This window comes from Octodon degus, unplaced genomic scaffold, assembly GCF_000260255.1.
Source record: "Octodon degus isolate 3935 unplaced genomic scaffold, OctDeg1.0 scaffold00113, whole genome shotgun sequence".
Taxonomy (NCBI): Eukaryota; Metazoa; Chordata; class Mammalia; order Rodentia; family Octodontidae; genus Octodon; species Octodon degus.
In genome coordinates, this window is record NW_004524689.1 from 8544433 (window position 1) to 8571423 (window position 26991).

The 26991-nt window shown below is 42.0% G+C and overlaps 1 protein-coding gene across 7 annotated transcripts in view; it reads left to right on the top strand.

Moving 5' to 3' along the window:
* The window catches only part of Vps13d (vacuolar protein sorting 13 homolog D), a 262979-nt gene that overhangs the window by 123925 nt on the left and 112063 nt on the right, over nucleotides 1-26991 (top strand). For all 7 annotated transcript variants that reach the window (XM_004639663.2, XM_004639662.2, XM_023699490.1 and 4 more), the window contains 13 exons: nucleotides 556-706; nucleotides 1041-1251; nucleotides 4438-4685; nucleotides 6339-6530; nucleotides 6833-6959; nucleotides 8431-8573; nucleotides 11209-11339; nucleotides 11555-11730; nucleotides 13725-13848; nucleotides 14555-14790; nucleotides 18124-18232; nucleotides 21650-21813; nucleotides 23330-23438. In XM_004639663.2, coding sequence (XP_004639720.1) covers nucleotides 556-706; nucleotides 1041-1251; nucleotides 4438-4685; nucleotides 6339-6530; nucleotides 6833-6959; nucleotides 8431-8573; nucleotides 11209-11339; nucleotides 11555-11730; nucleotides 13725-13848; nucleotides 14555-14790; nucleotides 18124-18232; nucleotides 21650-21813; nucleotides 23330-23438 — 2121 coding nt within the window. The remainder of the gene's footprint in view (nucleotides 1-555; nucleotides 707-1040; nucleotides 1252-4437; nucleotides 4686-6338; nucleotides 6531-6832; nucleotides 6960-8430; nucleotides 8574-11208; nucleotides 11340-11554; nucleotides 11731-13724; nucleotides 13849-14554; nucleotides 14791-18123; nucleotides 18233-21649; nucleotides 21814-23329; nucleotides 23439-26991) is intronic.

Here is a 26991-nt window from a genome sequence, read left to right on the forward strand (position 1 = left end):
TTACACAGACCAGTTTTCGTCTCAGAAGGCTTTCTTCCTGTTTTTCTATGTGTTTTTGGGCAGTACCAAAACCATTGTTAGTGTTCTAGGAATGTTTTCTTAACCTGTCTTTCGTGTGGGAGGAGGTTACCGCAGGTGATAAATCATTTCATGACTGTAAAGTCCTACCTCAGTGTTCCTAATTTTACTTGCTTCAGATGATCTTTATTTTACCCCCTCTGGTAGGGTTGGAACTAAGTCTTGTCCACAGTTTCCATACAAGGGCTTATGTGTGGAAATCCAACGACATCGTGAAGTTCCTAGTCATGTGTCCAGAGGGCAGGAATGGTTTTCAACGTCTATCACATCTGAGTAGAATGCTTTTGTAGAAACTTTTTTGCATTGGCTGTTTTTGTGTGGTGTGTATTTGTGCATGTTTACTCCCTGTAGAGCTGAGTGGCTTTAGGGTAGTATGGTGATGCCCTGAAGAGTTGTGATAGTCCCCGCACTGTGATTTAGACGTTCTGATGGTGGCGCTCAGAAGCACAGTCTCCTGTTTCTGTCTTTCCTCCGCAGTTCTCCTCACTACCACCTGTGCGAGTGGTCTTCGCAGTGACTATGGAAGGCAGTGCTCGGAAAGTCATCACTGTCCGATCGGCTCTCATTGTGAGGAACAGACTTGAGACACCCATGGAGCTGAGACTGGACAGCCCATCAGCACCAGACAGTATGTTGAGTTTCTGCAATATAGTCAATGCTTCGTAAATACTTGTTTTTTGTTTTTTGTTTTTTGAGACAGGGTTTTGCTATTTAGTGCAGGCTGGGCCTGAACTCACTTATGTAGCCTAGGCTGGTCTCAAACTTATGGCGATCCTCCTGCCTCAGCCTCTTGAGTACTGAGATTACAGGCCAGTGCAACCACATCTGGCCTGTAAATACTTGTTGACTGCTGTCCTGACCCTTCTCAGTCAGCATTCACAGTCTGTCTGCGCTCTGTCCTGAGATAGTCTTTGGGGAGGGTGACTGTCAGCTGAAAGTGCTAACCCTTGTTTCTGTGGCAGAGCCAGTGGTGCTTCCTGCTGTTATGCCAGGGGACTCGTTTGCTGTGCCTTTACACCTCACTTCTTGGCGACTGCAGGCCCGGCCCAAAGGATTGGGTGTGTTTTTCTGTAAGGCACCGATTCATTGGACAAATGTTGTGAAGACGACAGAGGTTAGTAGCAGCAAACGAGAGTGCCACTCCATGGACACGGAGAAGAGCCGGTTCTTCCGGTAGGTACGGCTGCTGCGATGGCTGTAATCAGATTTTGCCTTCGTGCTTGTTCTGTCAGCATTTTTCCTCCAAGGACCTTTTGCAGTTCATTCAGTTGTGTTTATGTGAATCCCTGAAGAAAGTTCTTAGTTTCATTAGTTTCTCTGGTTAGAGTTCATGAGAACTCGGGTGAACATTTGGCAGTTCCCAATCTAATATTTTTGGGAGAAACCACCGCCACACATGCTCTTCACACATATGTGACTAGAATTCTGGGTGTGTGCATTAGCATGAGGAGAGGCCATCTGAGGGAGGGAACTAGCTAGTTCCTAGCTCTCCTGGGAAGCAAAGTCCTGGGCCTGGTAGTGTTTTGAATGAAAGATTATAAAAGTTTTTGGATAAAGGTTCATATACTTCCTGTTGACGAGAGCACTTAAGAGAATTGTCATTTAAGTTAGTGTTTTTCAGTTCTAAAGATTTTAAGTAATATGTTACTAGATTCAATGTTGGAAAAAATACTAGAATGTCACATTAGACATTAATAAATTTAGACTTTAAACTTAGATTATTAAGGTTAGTTTTTTTTTTTTTTTTTTTCTTTTTAATAAAGGAGACAGACATTTATTGAGTTTAAATTCAAGAAGTACACAAAGTGTCAAGAATTCCAGTGGACTCTTTCTCCAGATTTGCCAACTGTTAACATAGTAAAGAGAAGAATTGATACATGCATACTGGTAGTTGGTTACTTAACAGTTTCTTTGAGTAATTTATAGGGCAAGTTAAAAAAGATACGAAAGATTTGAACAATGCTGTTATCTAGCTTATTCCACTTTGGCACTTAGAGAACATTTTGCCAATAGCTCCAGGTTGTAGTTTCTCTTCAAGAATGTGTGGAACATTCATAAAGATGTACTGCTATCTGCTAGGCCATAAAATGAAGATCAATAAATATTAAAGAACTGAGGTACAGAATATATTTTCTGATCACAATAGAATTAAACTAGAAATCAACAGCAATAAATGCTTAGCAAATTCCCAAAGGGATCTAAGAATCAGTGACAACAGAAATTAGAAAATGTTTGAAATTGAATAATGGGGTACACTGTAACAGCAGTTCCTATGGGAGAAAAGTTAATTTTAGTATCCCTGTTTATAAGAAAGATGTAAAGTTGCTGATACAGTTTTTTACCTGAAGCTAGAAAGGAGCATGCACAGCGGCGCACCCTGTGCTGCCAATGCTCTGGAGGCTGAAGCAGGATGATTACTGCAAGTTGGAGGCAGCCCAGGCTACAGATTGAGTTTGAGGCCAGGCTGAGTTGAAACCCTGTCTCAAAAAAACAAAACAAAAAGAAGCAGCTGGAAAAAGCCAATAACCCCATCATTCTCGGAGCCTGACACAGGAAGATTATAAACTCATTTCCAGCCCAGGCAGTTTAGCATCTTAGTGAAACTCTATCTCCAAAAAAGCAAAAGGCTAAAGAACAAAGAAATAGAAATAAAGGTAACTGTGGACATCAGTGAACTAAAAAACAAGTAAAATCAACAATTCCAAAAATTGGCTTTTTAAAAAGATTCATAGATCAAATAACCCTCTAGCAAGACTGAAAAGGACAAAAGAGAGAAAACAAATATGAGAAATTAAGGTAGATGTTATTACAGATTGTATAAACATTATAAGGATAAAATAAAAAACAATTTTATGCCCATAAATTCCACACTTAAACTATACCTTTCTTGAAAAATACAAGTTACCAAAACTGATAGAAAGAACCAAAAATTCCAAATATCCCATACTTATTTTAAAAATTTAACTTACAAAAAAAAAAAAGTTCCCCTACAGAATGCCCTAAAGCCCATATAGCTTTACTCGTGAATTCTCTAGACATTTAGGAGGGAAGCAGTGCTTGTTCTTTCTACACAAGATCTTTCAGAAAGCAGCTGAAACAGTTTTCATCCCATTCTGTGGGCCAGCGTATTCCTGATTCCAGAACCTGATTAGGTAAGATAAGAAGGGAGACCTATAGACTGGTACCCCATGAAGAGAGGCATTTGTCCTTAACAGAATGTCACCAAACAGAGCTCAGTGAGTGGGGTTTATCCCAGAAATGTGGAATTAGGTGAACATTTGAGAATTGATAAGTGGGATTCACCATATTAAGAGACTAAAAGAGAAAACAAAACAAAACAAAAAAATCCACCTCCAGATGATCTCAGTAAATACGAAAGTAGCATTTGGAAGGATTCAGTGCTCATCTCCGGTGATAGCTAATGAATGCCTTAGGCAGCTTGCGCTGGTATCTTAGACTGAGTGGGTTTAGAAGAGAGACATTTATCTCTGACAGTCCTGGAGGCCAGGAAGCTCAAGACCAGGGTGCAGCTTTGGTTCTGGGGAGGGCTCTACAGATGACTGCTTTGTCATCTTGTCCTCAGATGGCAGAGAGAGGGGTGCTCTCTGGGCTCTCTTCCTCTTCTTCCACCAGTCTCATTGTGCAGGTGCCACCTTCGTGGCTTCATGGTAACTTCATTACCTCTACCAGATGGTGGCAAGATGGACACCTCCAAGTCCCATCACATTGAAGGCCAGAGTTTCAGTGTAGGAATTTGAGGGCAAACAAACATTCAATTCATAACAATTAGGAACCTAAGGATGAAGTGAACATGTTTTGTATTTGAGACAGAGTCTCACTATGTAGTGGCTGGCTTTGAACTCATGGTGTAGTCCAGGCTGGCCCTGAACTTGGGATATACGACTAGGCAGTGAAAGAGAATCAAATATAATGCATGCAGTGACATGGTCTTATCTTGTTGAAGCTTCACATCAAGTAAAAAAGGCCAGACACAGAGTCATAAGCACTGTATAATCCATTTAGATGCAGTTCAAGGTTAGATACAACTAATCTATAATAACAAATACTAGGAAATGATCACTCGATTGACAGGAAGAGGACACAAGGGGCCTTTCTGGAAAGAGAAATAATTCTGTTTTGAGTAGTGATTATAGAGGTGTAAGTAATTCCCCAAACTCATCATTTTGAACATTTAAAAATCATAGTTTTATTGTATTTTATATCTCAATAATGTATTGATTTACAATGTGAATACCTTACTGACTTACTGAACCATTTTACTGTTGTTACTCAGCTAAGGAGAAAAGCTTACAGTTTTTCATCCAGGTTGATAATTATCATACCATTTTGTCTTTATAGGTTTTGTGTGGCTATCAAGAAGGAGAACTATCCAGATTATATGCCCTCAAACATATTTTCTGACAGTGCAAAACAGATTTTTAGACAGCCTGGACATACCATATATCTCCTGCCCACGGTGGTCATCTGCAACCTGCTGCCCTGCGAACTCGATTTTTACTTAAAAGGCATGCCTATCAGTGGCACCCTGAAGCCCGGCAAAGAGACAGCCCTCCACACAGCTGATACATCTCAGAACCTTGAACTAGGTAAGGCTGGTACTATGGTCATTGTAGTAGTCGTATGAAAATGTCAGTGAGTAGTCAGTGAAAATGTTTGTGACTGTTTGGTACCCATCTTGGAGAAACTGGCACCTACGAGAGCTCCTCAGCCCCAAGGGCAGGTAGGAGTTGAAAAGAAAAACAAAACAAAATAAAACAAAACAAAACAAAACAAGAAAACCTGAATAAACCAGAAGTTTTACAGAGGAAGCACTCAATAAATAGAGCTCTTTCTTTTGTATTGCTCACTAAAAATACATGTTTATAGGAATTCATTCTGCCTCTTCCAACTATACTTTTCCTGGCTGTAAAATGAGCAAAGATGTGTGTCTCATGTTTTTAGGGGAAGGACCAAACACTTGGTAAACCTTGCTGTATTCCAGGCACTAGCCAGCTCTTTCACCCTTGTGATCCCTTGAGGTAATTCTTTTTTTTTTGGCGGAACCGGGGATTGAACTCAGGCCCTTGCGCTTGCCAGGGAAGCGCTTATTCCACTGAGCCATCTCCCCGCCCCCCCCCCCCTTTTTTTTTTTTTTTTTTCTCCGAATGCCTTCAAGGCATGACTGGCTGTCTTGTGTTGTGGGGATCGAACCACAGCAACCTGAGCCTGACTGCTTTGTTGAAGCAGCCAGTTAAAGAACTGAGCTAAGGGGCAGGCCCCCGTGATCCCTTGAGGAATAGCTAACTGTCCCATTTTACTGAAGAAATGGAGGTTAGACTGTATGATGCAACAAGCAATTCTCAGTTATAAGGTGAATGAAGGGGTCCAGCGTGGTACAGAACCATCCTGTGTGCAGCCTTCAAAGGGCTACTTCTGAAGTTTGAGCAGGTAGGGTTTCCTTATGACTGCCACAGACGTTGAAGTGACAGCAGCTTGGATATTTACCTTTTTACAGTTTCATGAATGCTTTCGCCACATTATCTCCTTGATCTTTCCAGACACGTTTCAGGTTCAGGCAGATGCTATCTCCATTGTACAGTGGAGGAAGCGGACACTCTGCATGTTCCACAGTGACATTATACTTCCGTGTCCGTATAAACTTCCAAGCTTAACTTAGAAAATGAAAAATAGTGCAGTGATGCTCAGTGCCAAAGAAGATTGCTCTTTCACCGTTATGTAGTTGTAAAATACGTTTCTGCACATGTTTCCTGAGCTCACACCCAGTGCCTGTGGTCTTCGGTGCCAGGCTGTACTCACATCATCACTCTTCATTAGGGTCCTGCTGTGTAGATGCCGCTGTTAGCACAGTTTGCAGATGAGACCTAGGAGGTTAGAAGGCTTGTTCCACATCACACAGGTAATAATGTCAGACTGGGGTTTGGGGCCAGGCAGTTGGCTGCAGAACCTGCGTGCGCTTTTCTGTATTTTAGGCATTGAACCCAGAGCCTGATGCAAACTCCTGATGATCATAGCCAACATTGTTAGCTTCTTGGGCTTGATCCTCACGTGCCATCTGTGACTTCAGCCTTCTGATTTGTTGGTTATTGTCATCCCAGATAGAGGAACAAATGGCCTTTGAGATTTTTACCAGATAGATCCTTAATGATTTTTCTAGAAGAAATCCAATTTGGTTTTGCTGTCTTTTATTTTGGCAAATTCAAGTGAGGATCCAGAAAGATAGTATCTTGTACCTTCCTTAGGTGTGTCACTGGAGAACTTTCCCCTGTGTAAAGAGTTGCTTATTCCACCTGGGACCCAAAACTATATGGTGAGAATGCGACTCTATGACATCAACCGGCGACAGCTAAACCTTACCATCCGGATTGTGTGCCGAGCAGAGGGATCCTTAAAGATCTTCATTTCCGCCCCTTATTGGCTCATTAACAAAACAGGTAGGCAGAGAGGCTGCCCGAGATCTTTGGTGTGGGTTAGGGGAATTCGGATGTATTTGCTCACTAAGCAAAGCCAATGCAAATAGATTACTTCAGCAGTCTAGGCTGCTAAACTCTCATGCTTCCATAACTCATGCCTCAGTGTAGTCAAAACTGGCCTTTTAGGTAATGGACTGAGCCCACTAAATAAACTCAGTTTTTTGTTTTTCCCCTGGATGATTTTTTTTTTTTAATTCATCATTTACATCTTTCCTGGGTAGACTGGGTGGGATTAACATAAACTTTTCCCTTCCTTCCTAAAGGGTTACCACTGATCTTCAGACAGGACAATGCAAAGACAGATACTGCCGGCCAGTTTGAGGAACATGAGTTGGCCCGGAGCCTGAGCCCTCTCTTATTCTGCTATGCTGACAAAGAGCAGCCAAACCTGTGAGTACAGTTATTTATGGGAAGGGGAAATAAGCTTCTAGGCAAGGGGAGAAATTAGCAAAGGCTATAATATATCTGTGTAAGTAGAAATATACTGTAGATAACAATCCTGACTTGGCAGAGAAATAGAACCATGACCTAATGGGATTTTTAGGGGATCTAATTTCTGTGTTATTTGATACTAAAAATAAACCATTTGTTGGTTTATAATGAAAACTAGTTTTATTTTACATGTATTGAAGTAGTTCTCCTATTCAGAACTGCCAGTGGAGAGAAACCTACACATTCCCTGTCTCTGCTCTAGTTTCCCTTCCCCTGGGAACAGTGAGCACCAGCAGAGGAACTGGTGTGAAAGGAGACGGACTGGCCCTTGGGTGAAGCCTTCAGCCTGTTAGTCCAGCTGAAGCTGTTTGTAAAAGGGCTTGAAATCCATAATGTGCCGTTGTGTGTTTTGTGGCAGGGAGAAAGAACAATTGTGAGGATTAGTGACATGGCTTTTTAATGTGTGGTAGGAACATTACTCTTGTTTTGGTTTTCATGTTCTGCTTCTTATGAGTCTTCTAACTTATATCCTTAATCCAAAGATGTGTTTTATACTGCTAATGTGCCCTACACTGCTCTCCATAGAAGTTTGCTGAAAGCCTCACAGGAGGGGTTCGCAGTGCTACATGTCAGCAGATACGTTTATTGGGGAGGGTTGGGGTCACTTAAGCATTCGGGCTGTTGTGGGAGGCACTGCCAGCAACCTGATGTGTTCAACATGCCTATTCTCATTTTGTTCCTAAGAGGCTTCTGACCTTTTCAGGCCTAAGACTTGATATTTGTCACAGAATTTATCTTCTCCATAGAATTCAGTTTCCAGAGTGTTTCCATGTGGACCATCTCATTGGATTCTTCCCCCATCCCGGTGTTTTGAGGAGAACAGGAAACACTGTTATATTTAAGGAATATAACAATTCCTTATGTATGAGGAAACTGAGCTCAGAGTGAGGATTACCTAGGATCCCTTGCTCGTTGCTCGCTAGCGGTAGAGCTGGGTGGAGCACATGCTCAGGAGTCTGTTCCAGCATCTGTGCCAGCTGCACAGAGCTTTGCCAGTGTGTCCTTGGAAGCCGTGCATGGTACTTCTGTGTCCTTACATACTTTTGTCTGCCTTTTTTCCTTGAATCTTTGATTTTTAAAGGAAAAGTAAAAATTGTTGCATTTCCTGTTGTATCATGCTCATGGAATCCTAGTGTTTGGAGGGGTCGTCAGTACATTTCATGCACCGCTGTATTGCAGCTACCTCTAAGGGAATGTCTTGGCCACGAATAAATTTTCTCACTGTGCTGGGGGAGAAGTGGTGAGAATGAAGATGGGTGTCAGTGGTAGAGATCTGACTGGGTGGTGGCCCCAGTGCTTCCTGATTAGAGCAGATAGACAAGACTTTCTTGTGAATGAATGCATACATCTCTGCTTTTCTGCCTCACAGCTGCACGATGAGAGTGGGAAGGGGGATTCATCCAGAAGGCATGCCAGGCTGGTGTCAGCGCTTCTCCCTGGATGGTGGAAATGGTGTCCGAGCTTTGAAAGTCATCCAGCAAGGAAACCGCCCAGGGCTGATCTATAACATTGGTGGGTTACATTTGGGGCTTTGGGAGATTCTGAACCACTGGCTGATGGCTTGAGGCTTGGAGGACTAAGCTAGCCCTATATTTTGGCCTGACTACAAGCACTGATTTTCTCATTGGACAGTAGGTCAGATATCTGTTCTCTGAATGCTAAATTGATATCAATGCAGATCTGTTCTTCTACGGATCTTAGGAGCCACCCAAACACTGCTGTTTGGAGCTCTGTTTCACTGTTTAATTTCAGGCTCACCTGTGTCAGGAAAGTATCAGTTTGGCTTGAATGCTTGTTTTTCAAAGGAATAATGGGAGCACTTAGAATGGTTTTCATTCTTCAAGTATTCCCACGCATTCATTAAAATCTCCAGGCCCTGAAAGGGTAAGAACATTGTTCTCTCTGAAACTGAAGCAGAGAAGTTAAGTGATTTGGCCAGATGCAAAGGGGATGTCTGGGTTAGAAGTTGGTTGAAGATAGGGAGTTTGCACATTTGAGGTAGAAAATGTATAAAATGCACTTGATGGTTGTCATTAGACTCCCCCAGCTCACTTAGCTTCTGGAGGTAGAAAGAGCAGGGGTAATACTGTATCCATATGCTTCAAAGGCCACTTGAGAACACTCGCAGGATTTGTGAAGGGCTAGGTCAGTTTGATTTAAATGCCTCAGTCTTATAGTATTAGCAGTGGCTCCTGCTTATACTGTGTACTTACCAGGAACCTCGAAGGTATGGTGAGTCTGGAGTATTGGAATATGGTACCATCTAGAACTTCTGCTCACATAGAACCTCTGTGGTGATGGAAATGCTGTATTTTGCATTATCTAAGACTGGAGCTGCTAGTCACACATGGCTACCAAGCAGTTGAAGGCACTTTCCTGAGAAACGTAGCAAGAAAAGCTGAGGGAATGAAGTTTTTCAAGTTACTCAATTAAATTTAAATTTAAATGGCCACATTTGGCTCATAGATAAAAAATTGCATGGTGCAAACATAAACAGCCATGTTGTAAAAGAGGAACTGAGGTGGTAGTAGTTCCTTTTTTACCCAGAATCCTGTGAAGAGTTAGGAATATGCTGCTGTTCTAGGATTTCTAAGTAAAAAGAGTCTTTTGAGCATAGTTTCCTTTTCAGATTTCTTAAAACATGGATTGTATTCATGCTTTCTTGATATGTTGGCTGTCTCCTTACAGTTGATATTAAGATTTTCTGAAGAAATAAACTTTATTTGATCCTCCAACTAAAGATACTTTTTCCTCACATTTGTTGGCTCCACCCTTTGAATAGGAAAATGCCGCTTCATGCTGGCTTTGGCTTTGTGCAGGGGCGTCTTGCCTCTGATACGTCCTCCAGGGCGAGCTGCACAGAGGCCTGGAAGCTTTAGCGGGCGCACATTGTGGGAGGGGGAAGGAGAAGGGAACTTGTTCATTTTAGAGCAATTACTAAAAAGAATCCTCACAGAGAAACAAATGGAGGAGACCGGTCCAAAGGATGCAGATTGCGTCGAAATTACTATGCTAAGCATATTATTAAAACTAACAGTATATGTTTTTAGGGACAGCACTATAACTTGAATTTTGTCCTCCAGCAAGGGAAGCGATAGAACAGTGGGCTAAGTTAGGGCTTTCTAATGCTTAAGTTGTATGAGATTGGGGCAGATACTCTCCGGGTAATTTGGGGAATGTCTTTCTTGGACATTTTGAAGAACTGATAGATAAGTAGTCATGTGTCAGAAACTTTAAAGCATGATTCTGAACTGAGAAGCCAAGAGGGTCTGATCTGGCCGGGTATCCTAACATGCACCTCCAAAAGAAGTATTTTTTTTTTGCAGTTTGATCATCACAGTTCTTGATTTATTGTGGGCTGCCAGGACAATCTAAGATGATAAGAAAGACAAAAATGTCCATATTTTTCCTAAAACTGAGAGTCTGTACCATTGTAGGGTATGCTGAGCTCTTTGTGTGTCTGTAGGGAGACTTCGTATTAGTTGAGATCAGCTAACTTTCATAACATCATTTCAGACAACTTTTTCTGTATGTCACAGAAAGAAAGGTGAAAGGTATCCTCCCCATCCCAGTATGACATAGTGTTTCTTAGGTCATTGTTTGTACGATCTGTTCAGTCTCAGGCATTTTCAAAGCTTATATTAGAGGAACAACAGAATTTTCAAGTCAGTGCAGGCATATTATAAACAACTAAAATCGTTATCAGATTGGAATATTTATAATTGGGCTGTGTTGGAGACCTAGGGTTCTAATTATCATATTAGAAGGCAGTGTCTTCCATGCTTATGGCTGGCTCCATGCTTGCTAACCGCTGAGGTGGATCCTTAAATGTGTCCTGTCACATATAAGCGAACCACATGATGTGCGGCTCCAGAGGCAGGCTGCTGGGGTTGAGTCCCAGCCATGCCATCTGTCAGTGTGTGCTGGAGGGCAAGTCACTTACCTGCTAGGCCTTATTTCTCTCCTCTGTAAAATGGAAGTAAGGGACAATACTGTGCGTGCTGTTGCTGTTCTTGAAAGGTCATCTTCTCTGGGTGATATCATGGTTATCTCAGAGAAACTAGGTAATTGTGAAGGCTTTTTGTCAGTCCAGGAATTTTCTCTTTTTCAACTATTAATGGAAATAAATGGTTCTTGTTCATTGTAGGTATTGATGTCAAGAAAGGCAGAGGTCGCTATATTGATACCTGCATGGTCGTCTTCGCCCCCCGTTACCTGTTAGACAATAAATCATCTCACAAGCTCGCATTTGCACAAAGGGAGTTTGCCAGGGGACAGGTAAGGAGTTTGCTTTTGAAGAATAACCTGTTTAAAAGCACAGTAAATTGTAATGCCGTGACTTCTCTCCCATGAAGCCTGCTAAGGGAGTAAGCTGATCAGCTCCTGGCAGAGAGTAAGGCTCAGAGCAGGTACTCAGTAAATGTTTGCATCTTACTGAATGACATACAGAATTGAACTACTTGTTGACTAAAGCCAGTGGTCCTGTGTTTTAGGGCACAGCCAATCCTGAAGGATACATTTCCACCCTTCCTGGCTCCAGCGTGGTGTTCCACTGGCCTCGCAATGACTATGATCAGCTATTATGTGTCAGATTGATGGATGTTCCCAATTGTATTTGGTCTGGGGGCTTTGAAGTCAACAAGAATAATTCCTTCCATATCAATATGAGGTAAGCTTGAGGCTCTAAATATAGACAGAAAGGAGCCTTGTTGGAGGTGCAGTAATATAAACAGCAAACTCTCCCTGCTCTTGCAAAGATATTTCTGGCTCAGACAGAGTTCTGAGTGGGTGTTTTGATGGAAAAAGTGAAAAAGGCTCTTGGCAGTTTTAACCATTCTGCATAGTGCTGTGGTCTGAGAGGTTGAATCCAAGGGGTAACACTGAGCTTACATAACAGCTGGCTGCGGTTCCCAAAGTCCTGTCTGCCTTTAGACAGTGACACTGACTGTCTAAAAAACCACAGAGAGCTTTTTGTCTAGTCCTGTACATTTATATACGCTTTTCTCATTCAGTGCTGTTCCAGTAAATTGTCTGGCCTCCCGAGGCCAACCCAGGGACCCTCAGTTTCTTGTTAAGCAAATCAACCAAGTTCGGCCAGATAGCTCAGCGGACTAAAGCGCCTGCTTAGGCAAAGTGCAGCGGCTGGGGTGCGATCCTTGGTGTGCCATGCAGGCACTTTAGGGGTGTGTGCTGAGATGGCGATTGAAACTGGGCATGGTGGCGTGTGCCTCTAATCCCAGCGTTTGGGAGGCTCAAAACAGGAGGCTCACTATGAGTCCCATCTGTGTAGTGAGACCTTGTAGACCCTGTACCAAATACATTAAAAAAAAAAAAGAAAAATCAACCAAAATATAGCTCAACCAGTCTAAGAAGAGTTCATTTTTTTCTTTCCTGCTTTTATCAAGTGCATTTTATTTTATTTTGGAATTGAGCTGAGGGTCTTTGAACAGAGCTAATTTCTGTTCCTTCTTAAAATTTGAAACAGGCTTTTGCTAAGTTGTACTTAATCACTTATTTTTGTTTTTGTTTTGAAGTAGGAGGATCTTGCTATGTTGTGTTGTTCCCCAGTTTGGCTTTAAGTTCCTGGGCTCAGGTATCTTCGTTCCTGCCTCAGCCTCCCAAATAGCTGAGTCTCTTGTACCTGGGTTAATAAAAGAAGAAAAAGAGATATATATTAATTATATATTACAGATTTATATATAATTGTGTTAAAACACACACAAAATAAAACTTACCATCTGAACCATTTTTAAGCACATGGTTAGCTTCTCAGTATTTTCACATTTTTATGTGATCTCTGGAGCACTTTTCCTTTTGCAAAACTGATACTGTGAGCCCATGAAGCACCGAGTCCCCGTTCCTCTGGCCCCTAGCACCTGGCAACCACCACGGCACTTGGTGTCTGGAAATCTGACTGCTCTAGTTACCTTATGAAAGCGGAGTCATGCAGCATTTGCCTTTTCTGACTGGCTTATTTCACTTAGCATAGCATCGAATGTTGCATGTACAGGAGCATGTGTCAGGATTTCCTTCGTTTTAAAGCTAAAAATCCTCCATTGTCTCTCCATACTCTGTGTGTCCGCTCGACATTTTGTTGCTTTTTCCTTTGGTCATTGTATCTAATGCTGCAGTGACCCTGAGTATACAAATACCTGTTCAAAGGTGCTTTTAATTCTTTTGGATATAGACCCAGAAATGGAGTTGTTGGGTTATGTAGTTGTCCTAATTTTAATTTTTGAAAAATCACCACACTGATTTTCATAGTGATTATAGCATTTTACTGTCCTATCAGCAATATAACAGGGTTCCAGTTCCTCCATAGTCTCGCCTTTTACTGTTTTTTATTTCCTGTGTTTTTGATAGTAGCCGCCTAAAAACAAGGGCATTTTCTTAAATAAATGTAATGCTATTATTATATACTGAAGAAATTTAACATGTGTGATGTTTTCCAATAATCAGTCTTCATAAACTGAATGATTAAAATCTAAGTTAGAGAAATCGCCGCTTTGTGTTTGTGCTGTCAGTGTGACCGTGCATCCACCTGGATTTAGGCTCGTGGTGCCGGACAGGGCCCATGCGGCGGTGTGATTATGAGCAGTGTAGGAAGAAAGGAACCGCTGCTCCTCTTGTCCTTTTAACGAAGCCTCTTGCGTCCTTGTGCAGGGATACCCTGGGGAAGTGCTTCTTCCTTCGCGTGGAAATCACTCTCCGAGGAGCTACGTACAGGATCTCCTTTAGTGACACAGATCAGTTACCCCCTCCTTTCCGCATTGACAACTTTTCGAAGGTACCAGGTGGAGTTGAGAGGCGGTTGGGCTGCTTCACGTGTGGGGGGTGGGCTGCATGCTGCCTTTAAGATAGCAGCAGTACGCCGCCGAAGGGAACATTCTATTGCTCTCTATAGCTTGATAGCCCTAGACATCCTGAGCACCGGGAGCGGATTCTGCAGGCGCCTCAAGGGGAGTGCCATGCTGGACATGGTGCCTCCTGTTATTCATTCCACAGGAGCTCAAACTGTCCAGTGACAATGGGAATGGGTAGCTGTGTTGCTTAGTTACAAAACTAAGCCACATTTTTCTGACTCATCCAGGTAAAGCCAAAACGGAAATCCTGAGAATTTCTGCATAAGAGCATGTCTTACAAGATGTGACTTTATGAAGCCAAATTCCAAAATCCTTCTTCACTTCTGTGCTCAGAGTATAATCACAGGTGGCTGGGTGGAAGGTGTACCACACTGGAAGGGGAGACTTGCTTCCCCCTTACCTTCTGGCAAGGCTCCTTCAAGCTCTTTACTCACAAGGCGCTCACCTTGTGCTCTAGTCAGTGGGGCTTTCTGGAATCTGGGGTCGGATTAGGAGGATTTGAGGAACTGCGATGATGGGCCTCGCTGTGTGTAGAGTTCGTTTAGGAAGGAGCTGGCGCTTAAGCCTTGGAAGCCCTGGCTCACTTTCCAGTCAAAGAAAGCCTTTTGTCCTCTGCTCCTATCCCTCTAGGTCCCTGTTGTCTTCACTCAGCATAGCGTGGCTGAACCCAGGCTCCGAACTGAAGTGAAGCCCATGATGTCACTGGATTATGCGTGGGATGAGCCCACCCTGCCTCCATTCATCACACTAACTGTTAAGGGGGCAGGCTCCTCAGAGATCAGCTGCAACATGAATGACTTCCAGGATAACCGACAGCTTTATTATGAAAATTTCATTTATATTGCTGCTACATATACATTCTCTGGGTAATTCTGGATGAAATTACTATTCTTACAAAACAGCAGAAGAGTCCATATTAGCTGGCTTTAAGCTTTAAGCAGTTACTGTGAGAATAAACTGTGGCAGATTTCTTCATCCTTTAAGAAATACTAGGCTGAGGGACTTGGAGGCCCTTAGCCCAAACCCTTATCTTTTGACTAGCTTAAAGTTACCCAAAGAGGCAAGACTCTTTTCTTTTAAATGACTTCCCCGTTAAATCCTCCTTGGTATTTAACAATTTCTGCTATTAGATGTTATCCTTATATCTTAGTATTCCTTTTAAAAGTAATATTTTTATTTCTTAAACTTTCTCTTCATTAGTCTGTTTAGGCTCTTTCCTCTCTCACTATATATTTTTTTTTCATCTTTTTGAGACAGGGGCTCACTATACAGCTCAGGCTGGCCTTAAACTCACTTTGTAGCCCAGACTGGCCTCAAACTTGTAGTCATCCTCCTGCCTCAGTCTCCCAAGTTCTGGACTTGCAGGTGTGCGCCATCAGGCCTGGCTTGCTCCTCATTTGAAGCTGGCTGATGTTCATAATTGTTCATCATGATGCTGATTCCTCTGTCTGCTTGAGAAAACTGCTTCATCAGAGGCATAAGGGTTTATCTTAATATTTTCTTGAAGCTAAGTATAAGCAGCATAACTTCCCAATAGTTCTAGTTGCTTTAGGATTACAATCTTCACGGCTGTTAGAATAGTTACATTTAGAAAACTCAGTGACGAATATTGAGCCTATTCTTAATTCTGCTGTTAGATTGGCACATAAGGAATTTTTAACCCTAGCCTTTGAAAAACTAGCCATTCTACTAACTTAAGAATACAGCTTTTAGTGTGCCAGAGTTCCAAGGCCACCCTTGAGTTTGTCTGTGAAGAAATGGGAAATAGTTGAATCTTTAAGATTTAAACAAGATATTGAAAGACAGGTTTCTGTCCAAAATGTTCTGAATAATTTTGCATTCTGAATGAAGCTTTTTGTCTTTTCGGCCCAAGAATGATCTTTCCATCTTTTCATTACCCTTCTTATTTGCCTGGAGTTTGGCTTTCACTAGCAGTGGGTTGCATTTGCAGGGACAGCCCTTCTTTCTCTTGTCTGTTTCAGTTCTCTTTGGTAATGATGGTATGAGGGTATTTATCTTGTTAGAAGTGAGCCATTAATGTTTGCTTGCTTATTGTTTGTTTGTTTCTAAAGGTTGTATCTCTTACCAGGGTCATGTGGTTATGGCTACACCTGCCTGAAAGTCCAGCCCTCAGCCTGGTTGCTGGCCATGTTTGCTCCTGCTCTGACAATGCTACCAGTTGCTAAGCTCTTTAACTGAAGGGTCCTGATTGGGGATTAGGGGCTTGTAGGGTTAAGTGACATCGAGCAGGCGAAAAAAGAAACTGCTGGGATACTAGGTATGCAGAATCTGGCAGCAAAATGTGAATACTCTTGATGCCTAAAGAGCTAAACAATCTTTTGGAGTAGTTGTCTTTAAGTTGAGGTGAAATTTACATAATGTAAAGTGAACTGTTTTAATGTGAACAGTTCAGTGGCACTTAATACATTCTTAATGTTGTTTTCTACTGTCTCTACCTAGCTCCAAAACATCTTTATCACTCCCAAAAGAAATCCCAAATTAACCAGTTATTTCTAGTTCCATCTTTCTCCCAGACCTTGGCAACTGTTAACCTTATTTCTATAGTATGGATTTACCTGTTCTGCATATTTCATGTAAATGGAATCATGAATCATGTAAGTGACCTTTGGGGTTTGTTTTCTTTCACTTAGCATAGTTTCTGAGGTCCAGCTACACTATAGCATGTAGTAGTGCATCATTCTTTCTATTAAAAAGTATTTAATACTTTATGGCCAAGTCATATTCTGTTTATGTGTACAATGCTGTTTATCCATTCATCTGTTGGTAGATATTGTTTCCACATTAGTAATTGTGAGTAGTATTTTTTTGAACATGCCAATGCATATATTTGTTTGATACTTATTTCCTGTTCTCTCATGTTAATTCCTAGGACTAGAATTGCTGGATTCTGTAGCAGTTCTGTGTTTAAAGTTTTGAGGCCTTGGCGACTTTTCCTCAGGGGCTGACGCGTGGTGCTCTGTGCACCTGTGTATAGGGATCCCGTCTCTGCATGTTCTCTCCATCACCAGCAACACCAGTTACTTTTTATTTTACCCATTTTACTTGGTGTGATCAGCTCATTGTGGTCTTGATTTACATTTTGTTTCTTTTTGATTAATATGTATTATTGTACATTTCTTAATAACTAATGACGTTGCTCATCTTTTCCTTGGTGCATTAGCCATTTGTGTATCTCCTTTGGAGGAATGTCGAATCATGTTCTTTGCTTAGCAGATTGTATAACTTGCCTTTTTATTGTTGAATTGTAAGAGATCTTTATATATTCTGATACCGATTCCTGATCAGATAGATACATGCTTTGCAGATTCTCCCATTCTGTGAGTTGTCTTTTTCCTTTTTGACAGTGTCCTTTGCTGGTTTGTTTTCTGAGATAGGTTCTCACTAGACCAGAGTAGCCTTGGACTCACTATGTGGCTCAGGCTTGTTGATAGTATCCTTCAGAGAAGTACATCTTTTCTTTTTTGATACTTACATTTTTATGTCATGGAGACTAATTTTTAATTTTGGATTTATTTATATCTTTTGAGATAGTAGCCAAACAATGTAAATAAATCCCCATCCAAACACCGTGATGTGTGGCTAGACTGACTGATTCCCTGAAGGTCAGGTGTTTAAAGCAGAGTGGAATGCGTAGGGCTGAGGATTAGCAGCCTGAACTTCACTTCATCCTGAAGGAACTTGTGATTTCTTGCTGTATGGGGGATGCGGTGATGCTGGTCTGCCTGGCAGGGTGCAGCTCATTTTTGATCCCGTGGCATGCCTGCCTCGGGTTTTGTTTTTATCTCTTTCATTTTTTACCCACCTCTGATCATCCTTTTATGTCTGATTTTTATTTATCTATTTATTTATATTTAATTTTTTGCGAAACCGGGAATTGAACTCAGGCCCTTGTGCTTGCCAGGCAAGTACTTATTCTACTGAGCCATCTCCCCGGCCCCTATGTCTGAATTTTAAGGCATACAATTATCAAGAGAAGTCCACATATGTTTTCTTAGAATGAATATTTGACTCACGCAGGAAAAAAATGCAATCCTAATCTTTGTATTTCTCTCAAGGCAAACTTTTTCTTTTGTACTTCAAGAAATGTTCTTCTTGAGTAGAGATTTCATGCATTTGTGTATGAATACTTGAGTGTGTGTGCTATGCATACATTGTATACACTCATTTATTTATCCTAGTTTGCAGGAGGGATCAGGAAGACCCGTGACCTCCAACAAGGCTGTTACCTGTGCAGAACTTGTCTTGGATGTCTCACCAAAGACACAGCGTGTCATTTTAAAGAAGAAGGTAAGAGCTTAGAAAGTAGAAGTTTAAGGATTTATATTATGAAGGGTGCTTAGGATCACCTGGCTCAGATGTGTGTTTGACAAAAGAGAAATGACGCCTTGGGTCCATTGTGGTGCTGGAGGTGTGCAAGGGAGTCTTGAAGGCTGCAGTTAAGTGTGCTGTGCTGATTGCTGCCATGAGGCCTGCTGTTTCCGTCCATCTATCCGTCCGTCCTTCCTTCCTTCCTTTATACTGGGAATCAAACTCAGGCCCTTGCGCTTGCCAGGTAGACCCTTGTGCCACTGAGCTACCTCACAGCCCTTTTTTCTTTCGACAAGGTATCACTATGTAATTCAGACTAGGCTTGAACTCACTATGTGCCCCAGGGTGCCTTGAATTTGTGTCAGGGCACTTCTTATTGTCCATGTTCTTTTGGAGAACTTAATCCTCAAATTTTTAATTTGTGTTTTTCACTGCTTTATTTTTCTATTGTAATACTTTCCCAATCTTTTCCTTCAACTGTAGGTTTTTAAAGTCACATTGAAAAATATCCCCTTTCTTATACTTGCTGCTAAATCAGCATAAAAACAGATAGGTATGTCAATTTGATTTTCTTTCCAAAAGAGTTTAGAGAAATGTTTTTATTAGTGAACTAGATTTAGATAGAAAGGCAGTAAAATTTGGCCAGAAATACTAGAAACAGTAGAAAGACTGATGATAAATTGTTGAATTTGAAGGATGACAGAATTTAGAGAACACAGAGCCCCAGAAGCTGCTGTCAGGAGAGGGGACCAACAGGTATAAGCACACATTTTTTTGTTTGTGAATACTTGCATGTGTATACTGTGTGTATACTTCAAAATACATTGACCTGTGCAGTATCTCCTCAGGGTTGTAATTTATATCTCATAATTCCAGATGAGACAGTGTCTGTTTAAAGTAGTATCTCAAGCAGTGGCTGCGCAGTATGTTCTTGATTTGTTTGGCTTTGAAGATAGGAGGCTCTTGATAAGTTTTTAATTGGCAGGAGCCAGCATAACCCTTAGCCCCACAACTTACACAGCCCCTGTGGACTTGTGACTTCCTTAGCCTCACCTGAAGGTTTTGGGACTCGGTTGTTAGGGAAGACAGGACAGGAACTGGAAGGAGGAGAGTGCTTCTTAGCTTTGAAGTGGAAAACTTTGGTAGTTTCCAGCTTATAATGGGCCCATGTACAGGAGCAGGCAGTGGAGGAGTCTGTAGGAAGATTTGGTCTCACCTGGGGATCTGTGCTCTTGATTAACCATCTGTCACATCTGCGGGCTACTGGAGTGGCTTCCTTTGTAGGTTGGGTATTGTACGTGTTTTTTTTTCTCACACTGTGAACAGAGAGGCAGGCACGTGGAGACAAGAGATGGAAAAGTATGGCCCAGTGCCATCTCTTGGTAGACACAGGAGTCAAGAGCACCCAATGGAAGGAGCATTGTGCCTTTCTAGATTGTGTTCTGACACAGCAGGGTGGTTTTTTGTTGTTGTTGTTGTTTTTGTTTTTTTTTTGAGACGGGGTCTCCAAAATTATAGTCCAGAATGGCCTTGAATTCACTGTAAAGCTCAGACTAGCCTTGAACTTGTGGTCATCCTCCTCTTGCATTGGCCTCCTATGTGCTAGGATTACAGGCCTGTGCCACCACACCCAGCTTTTAGCCAGTAAAAAACAGATGATATCTGCTGGGTTTAGTGGTTAATGCCTATAATCCTGATTACACAGAGGCTGAGGCAAGAGGACTACAAGTTCAAGGCCAGCCTGTGCCACTCTGTGAGACCCTGCCTTAAAAAATCAAAGGGAGGGGGGAGGGCTGTAGCTCTCTAGCGTGCATAAGGCCCTGGATTCCATCCTTAGCCCACAGGAAGAGGGGTGGCAGTACTCTGGTGTTTCCTGCTCCTCTCTGAGCTCGTTTCCTGCTGACCTCCCGAATGTATTGGGAGGACTAAGATGATGTGTGCAGGGTGCACTGTCAAGAGTCGCAGGCTGAGAGCTCCACAGGGGGTTGTCCAGGTCGTGCCCCTGCCAGGAGTGTGCCGAGCAGCCTGTATTGACCACTGTGAAGAGCTGGATTTCCTTTGACAGGAGCTCTCGCATTAGGCGACTTGTGTGAGCTTACGCTGTGCAGAAACTGCAGCGGAGCCCCAGATCTGGCATTCTGACCCAGGTGTTCACACTGCTCACTTTGGTGGTTTCTGCTTTGTGGATCGTAGAAGGCTGTGTGTCCTTCCAGAACACGAGGAGCGTGGGACTGAGTTGTGGGGCCCAGACTTGTCTGCTGCCATGCCGGGGCACCTCCCTGGTGGCAGCGTGTGGCCCAATGGCTCTGGTTGGAGGAGAGGTGTCCCTGAAGGGGCTTGTGCTAGGAGGGCAGCACAGCAAAGCGGAGCCTGTGGAATTGGGCTGTGGAGATGGAGCTCTCGGCCCCAGCGCCTCCTGGTGCTGTGACATGGGAAGTTCCCTCATCTCACTGGGCCTTGACTTCTGCATTTGTAGGTAGGTATTGTAGCAGCAGATACCCTGCTGGGTTGTTGTCAGGGTTGAATGAGTTATTATGTGTAAATTCCTTGGACCAATACCTGGCACATAATATATTTTTAATAAGTATTATTATTGCTTCTAGAATATAATGAATTATGTCAACTTCTATGACTGATCTGGAAGCCTAACTGCTGTTTACAATATTTCCGAGGAGAAAATATACCTAAAATGAACACCAGTCAAACTAATATGACCTTTGACTATAACCAATTTAACATTTGCATATAATCAACTTGTAAAACCTGGACACAGTCACTGGGAGATGCTTCCTTTCTCAGCACTGTGGAGGGCTGGGTCCCTGGGAAATCCTGGTGTGCAGGTTACAAGGGTGACTGGCCACCACATTCCGAGCATGTTGCATCCTCCTTACGTAAGTGGGGCCTTCTCTAGGTGAGGGCACCCGAGGGTCCCCAGCTGGAAGAATAGCGAGCATGGCAGTGGGGCTGCAGAGGAGGCTGCCCAGCCAATTTCTTTTTAATTTTTATGCAAGTTAAAAATGCTAGGCATAGGGGCTGGGGAGATGGCTCAGTGGAATAAGCACTTCCCTGGCAAGTGCAAGGGCCTGAGTTCAATTCCTGGTTCCGCAAAAAAAACAAAAACAAACCAAAAAATACTAGGTGTATAAAAAGGAACACAGTTTTAAAAATTATTAGTTCAGTTGGGTTGTCTGTCTCAGGAGTTTAGCATATTTCATCCACCGTGCAACTACCAATCACTAGCAATATGCACTTGAAATGAGCCTTGCAGGATGCAGAAATGTGTGAACACAGCTCCTGCCCAAGCGCTCGCTCAGCCCTCAGAGGAAGCTCTTGCAGTAGGAGCCAGCTGAGCTGCACGTGGTGGCTCTTCTTATTTTGTGTGGATCTGCTTAACAGGAGCCCGGCAAGCGTTCTCAGCTGTGGAGGATGACAGGAACAGGAATGCTGGCCCACGAGGGCTCTGCAGTTCCTCACAACCCCAATAAGCCCCCGGCCACCCGCTCCACCGAGGGGTCTGCCATCCTGGACATTGCTGGTCTTGCTGCAGTAACTGACAACAGGTAATTTTCTAGATCATTTTGTTTTTGTTTTTGTTTCTGAGACAGGGTCTCACTGTGTAGCGTAGGCTGACCTCAGACTCATGGAGATCTTTCTGCTTTAGCCTTTTGAATGCTAGAATTGTAGGCATCTGCCACCATGCCGTGCTCAAGAATTGTTATACTTGTAAGATTGATTGACTAATTGATTAACTGATTGATTTGTAAGGATTTAACTTGTACAAAGCAGGAATTTTACCACTGAGTTGCATTCCCAACCTATTTTTATTTTTTAAATTTTGTGACAGGACCTCACTAATGTTACAGAAGCTGGCCTCAAATTTGCATCCTTCTGCCTTAGCCTGTCAACTAACAGGGATGGTAGGCATGTGCCACCATGCCCAGCACATTTATAGTTCTGTATTTATATTTTTCAATGTCAAAGCCTGTTAAATTCCCAAATATGAGTGGTGGACATTTCATTTAATTTTGTGAAGTAGTTATGACAGTATCTATACAGATGTTAGGAAACATCAGTTAATACAAAGGGTCTTATGAAAAGTATTTTTTTACCCAAATTTCCAGTCTATCCTTTCTCCCTAGAAGTAAAATTAGTTTTTAAAAAATTTTTTTCTGAAAAGTTAGTAAGAGACTATTCAAACAGCTTTTTATGAATAAACTGTAAATTTATATCAGCTTGCTCAGTTTAAACAAGTTACTTTATTTGCCTATGCCTTAATTTCTCCATAAAATAAGTATACTTCTTTTCAGTTTATACCTTATTTACTTCCAGAAAGAACTGGGAGTTAAAACACAAAATAAAAATAGTTAGAAATAAAACAGAAAAAAAAAAACATTTGAATTTGCCAAAATATATATATATATATATTAATGTACACAGATTTCAAGGAAAGAAAAACTTGTATAAATATATTAATACTGAATGTATTGAGACAGCATGAGATTAATACAAGTTACCTCTGGCCTCTACAGTGATAAGAGGTGCTCAAAGTGCTGACTGCTGGCTTCCAGTTTATTACTGGCACAGCAGACTGCTGCTTGGTGACTTTGGTTGTTGAGATTGCTGCACGTGCATTTTCAGTTCTTCTCGGAGGGCAGTGTGGTGGGTTTTCTGCGGCATACACACCCTCTGGGGCCCACTGTATGAGGGTTGCACTGTCCAATGGGAAAGTGTCATACTGTTTCTCTTTTCCTCAAGCGTGTGTGCACTCACTCTGGCGTCCCGTGTGTGTGGCAGATCACGGTTCCTATGCCGTATGGTGCTGGCACTGTGAGAATGAAGGAATCTGCTGCACTCACCTTAAAGCACATGTCACTTCCTGTCTCCTTGGTTGTTTTCTCTTTTTTCTTCCTCTTTCCTCCTTCAGTGATTCCTAGCTCTCCACACCAGGGAAGCTAACTGTGCATTAGAGTTTTAGGGTAGAGGATTCAGAAAAAGAAGAGCAAACCTTGACCCTCACAGTTGCTTCATGCCTAAGACTATAGACCCGGCGGGCTCACTGCGTTTCTGTTTGTCTAGATATGAGCCGCTGATGCTGAGAAAGCCTGACCGCAGGCGGAGCACGACCCAGACATGGAGTTTCCGAGAAGGAAAGCTGACCTGTGGCTTGCATGGGCTGGTTGTGCAGGTTGGTAACTTGTGACATCTGCAGCTGCAGCTTGCAGCGATCAAGGCTTCTTTGAAGCAAGACCTTGACAGAGCTATAAGTGATAAATTGTTAAATGGAAGAAAAACGTGGTAAAACTCTTAAAATATAGACATAGGCAAGGACTTTCTGACCAGAGCCCCAGTTGTACAAGAAATAACACCAAAAATCAAATAGGATTTTATCAAATTTAAAAAACTGCACAGAAAAGGAAACAACCAATGGAGTGAAGAAACAACCTATAGAATGGGAAAAAAAAATATTGCCAGCCTCTGATAGAGGAGTTATGTTTAGAATACGGGAAAAAAAAATAGACCCCCTAGATGGTCCATCCAATCACAAAATGGGCACTTGAAATGAATAGACATTTCTTAAAAGAAATAGTTTGAGCAGGTGTGGTGGTGCATGTCTACAACCCCTGGGCTTGGGAGGTTGAGGCAGGAGGATCACTGCAAACTGGAGGCTGGACCTGGCTCCATAGGGAGATAGTAAGTTCAAGCCTGAATTACATAGTGAGACCCTGTCTCAAAAATAAAAAAACAACCACATAAAAACCAGGCTAAAACAGCAGTCATCAAAGATCCAAAGAACAACATGCTGGTGAGGTTGGGGGTGGATAAAAGAACCCTTTTACATTGCTGGTGAGGATGTAAACTATTATACTTGGGAAATCAGTGTTATGATTCATGAAAAATCTAAAAATGGGAATTCCCTGTGACCCAGTGGTACCTCTTCTGGGATTCTTCTTGAAAGAGCTAAATGGTATAAGCATGGTATAAGCATCCCCCTCTTCCCCAGGTCCTCTCCCAGTCTGCATAGTGTTGTATAAGATAGTACGATTTCATCGTACTATCTGATGCAGGCATTCCATGCTTATACCAATTTGCAATAGCTAAGTCACAGAAATAGTTTATATGCTCATCAGCTGATGAGTGGATAAAGTAAATTTGGTGTGTATACATGATGGAGAGCTAGTCAGCCATAAAGAAAGATGAACTTGAGTCATTTGTAAGAAAATGGATGCATCTTGAGACCATAATACTAGGCGACATTAGAGAAGGTTAAATACTGCATGGTTTCGTGAATATGAGAAACCCAAAGTGTAAAGAAAGAGCCAAACAGAAGAGAAATAGAGGAGACCATGCTAAGAAATAGGAGTAGAGGGCTGGCCAAGTAGCTTAGCAGATTAAATGCCTACTTAGGCAGATGGAGGGGCTAGGGCTTTGATCCCCTGGGGTGCTGTGCTGGTGTGGTGGCTCACGCCTGTAATCCTAGCACTTGGGAGGCTGAAAAACAGGAAGGATCACTACGAGTCTGATCTGTGTAGTGAGACCCTGTATACCGTGTACTAAATACATACATTTAAAAAAAGAAAAAAGAAAAAAATAGGAGTAGACACTATGCAGACTAGGAGAGGACCTGGGGAAGAGGGAGAGAAGAGAGTGGAGAGGCCAGAGGGAGCTGAAATGACCACTGGGTGATGTGTGTGCGCATCAGTTTCCAACCTGCACATCGTCGCTATGTATAGCAAATATACACTGTGAAATTAAAAATAATAATATAAAATACTGAGACTGATGTCCTAAGGAAATATTTATTGCTGACAAGATTAAACAGAAATACTGTTAAAGGGAAAAAAATGATCATCAAGTAGTACATACTCTGTCATTGCATTTTTGCTTCTAGACTGTCAAGAAGCGTGTTGTGCACTTGCAGGGCAAGTGTTCATGAAGGTGGTGCACAGCAGAGGTGTTAGGATTGGGGCCTTTGGGTATGGGGTGTTTTTTTGTTGGTTCATCTGGTTTTCTCTGATGACATAAATTGCCTGTGTTATTTTTAAAAGAAGGAAAGGGAAATATCTACTAACTGCTGGACACTGAGTTAGATGGTTAGTTTAGACCCAAGATGTTAATGTCAGAGTCCTCTTTAATGCGCTGTAGGAGATGGTGCGCACTCGTGGCCTCTGCATGCTCTTGATTCTGTTTATTTCTGAATTCTTAGTGGCACACAAATAAGTATTTAATTGTAGCAAATGTCAGAATCAAAATTGCTAGACAGTTTGCTGTCTTCAACTCAGCCAATCTATTCATACTAAACTCCCAGGTACTTTATAAGCAAATAACTTTTTGGAAAATCGTCCAAAGTTTAGATATTTCTGTCCTTTCTAGTATCAGGCTTGGAATGAGAGAGACTGTGCATTGAGATGAACACACAGAGGGGACCAGGAGGTTTAAGAGTATAGCAAAAAACACATGTGACTGTGTGCCCTTCTACCTCAGCCTAAGGTTTTCCCAAAAAAATAAATACTTGAACATCAGGCCCTTGATGCAGAACAGTTAGTGTGTTTGTCTCTGGTGGAAGTCAGGCTGTCCTTCCCTATAGGGTAATTGTAGTATGAGCCTCTGACTGCTATTTGGTGAGATTTATTTTCTTTATCTACATTGCCCTGAGCTTTTTTCATCAAAGACAAGCTGCTTACTTATAGGAAAGCACACATCTGGAATGGATTTGTGATTTTCAATTAGCAATACAGTTGCTAGAGGCAAAAGAGGGCTTGTCATAATTGGTGGGTTCCGGGTCTGACCCTGACTTTACTTCCAGTTTATTTCCAAAGCCCATGTAATTCCACTTCTCTTGGAGTATTTTCCTTCTACCAAATCCCATTCTGTTTTTTGTTTTTTAGTTTATTTCATTATTTCTTTCCTTGTGAATGACCCCATAATAACAGTATTCAGCAGAGCAGATTGTGTTTTGGTTAGGGAAATGAGCTTGTTTCAGACTTACTATGCTGCATAAAGTAATTGAAGGCATTAAAGTATTTCCTGACACTGCTTCCTTTGGTTGTGTATGCACTTTCTAAACTTACAACAGTCATAAAGAGCTTCGCCTGCATTGAAACGTGTTGTACAAACCCGGCTCAGGGTTTCCTTTTCTTTATTCAATGTTTAAGAATCAGCAAAGCGTTCAGATGTTCTTTGTGCTTGTCCTCTCTGGGCCTGAAGCACTCCCACAGGCCTTGTCCTAGAGACAAGGCTTCATTTGGAGCCTACAGGGAGAATGCGCTTTTCTCCAAAGGCTGGCATCTGGCACTCTGCCCAGCACTGTGTTCCGTTTTAGAGCAGGCACCAACTTTGGAATATTTGGGTTGGTTTTTCAGTCAATGACCTGGTAGGGGAGGTTTTCAACTCTAGAATTTTCTTCTTATTAGAAATTTGAATAATAGTAATGTTGTTTTATTTTGAGAATATTTCAGGTATTTAAAGGAGTCCTAATGAGGGTACTCAGAAACAGAGCTTCCTTTGGCTACTCTTAAAAGTATTTTTTTTTTTTTAATGACCAGGTGTTATTACATGGCTGAATAAAACCAAGATACTTTACTCACAGAATTGTCTCTTACTATAGGTATTTATAATCCCCAAATTCATGTATTTTACTTATATAATTGTACTTTTTTTAATCATCTGTAGAGCTGAACAAAAAAAGATGTTTTTCTGTAGGTTGATCATGAGTCTCCAAAAGAGAATTTAAGTTTAGT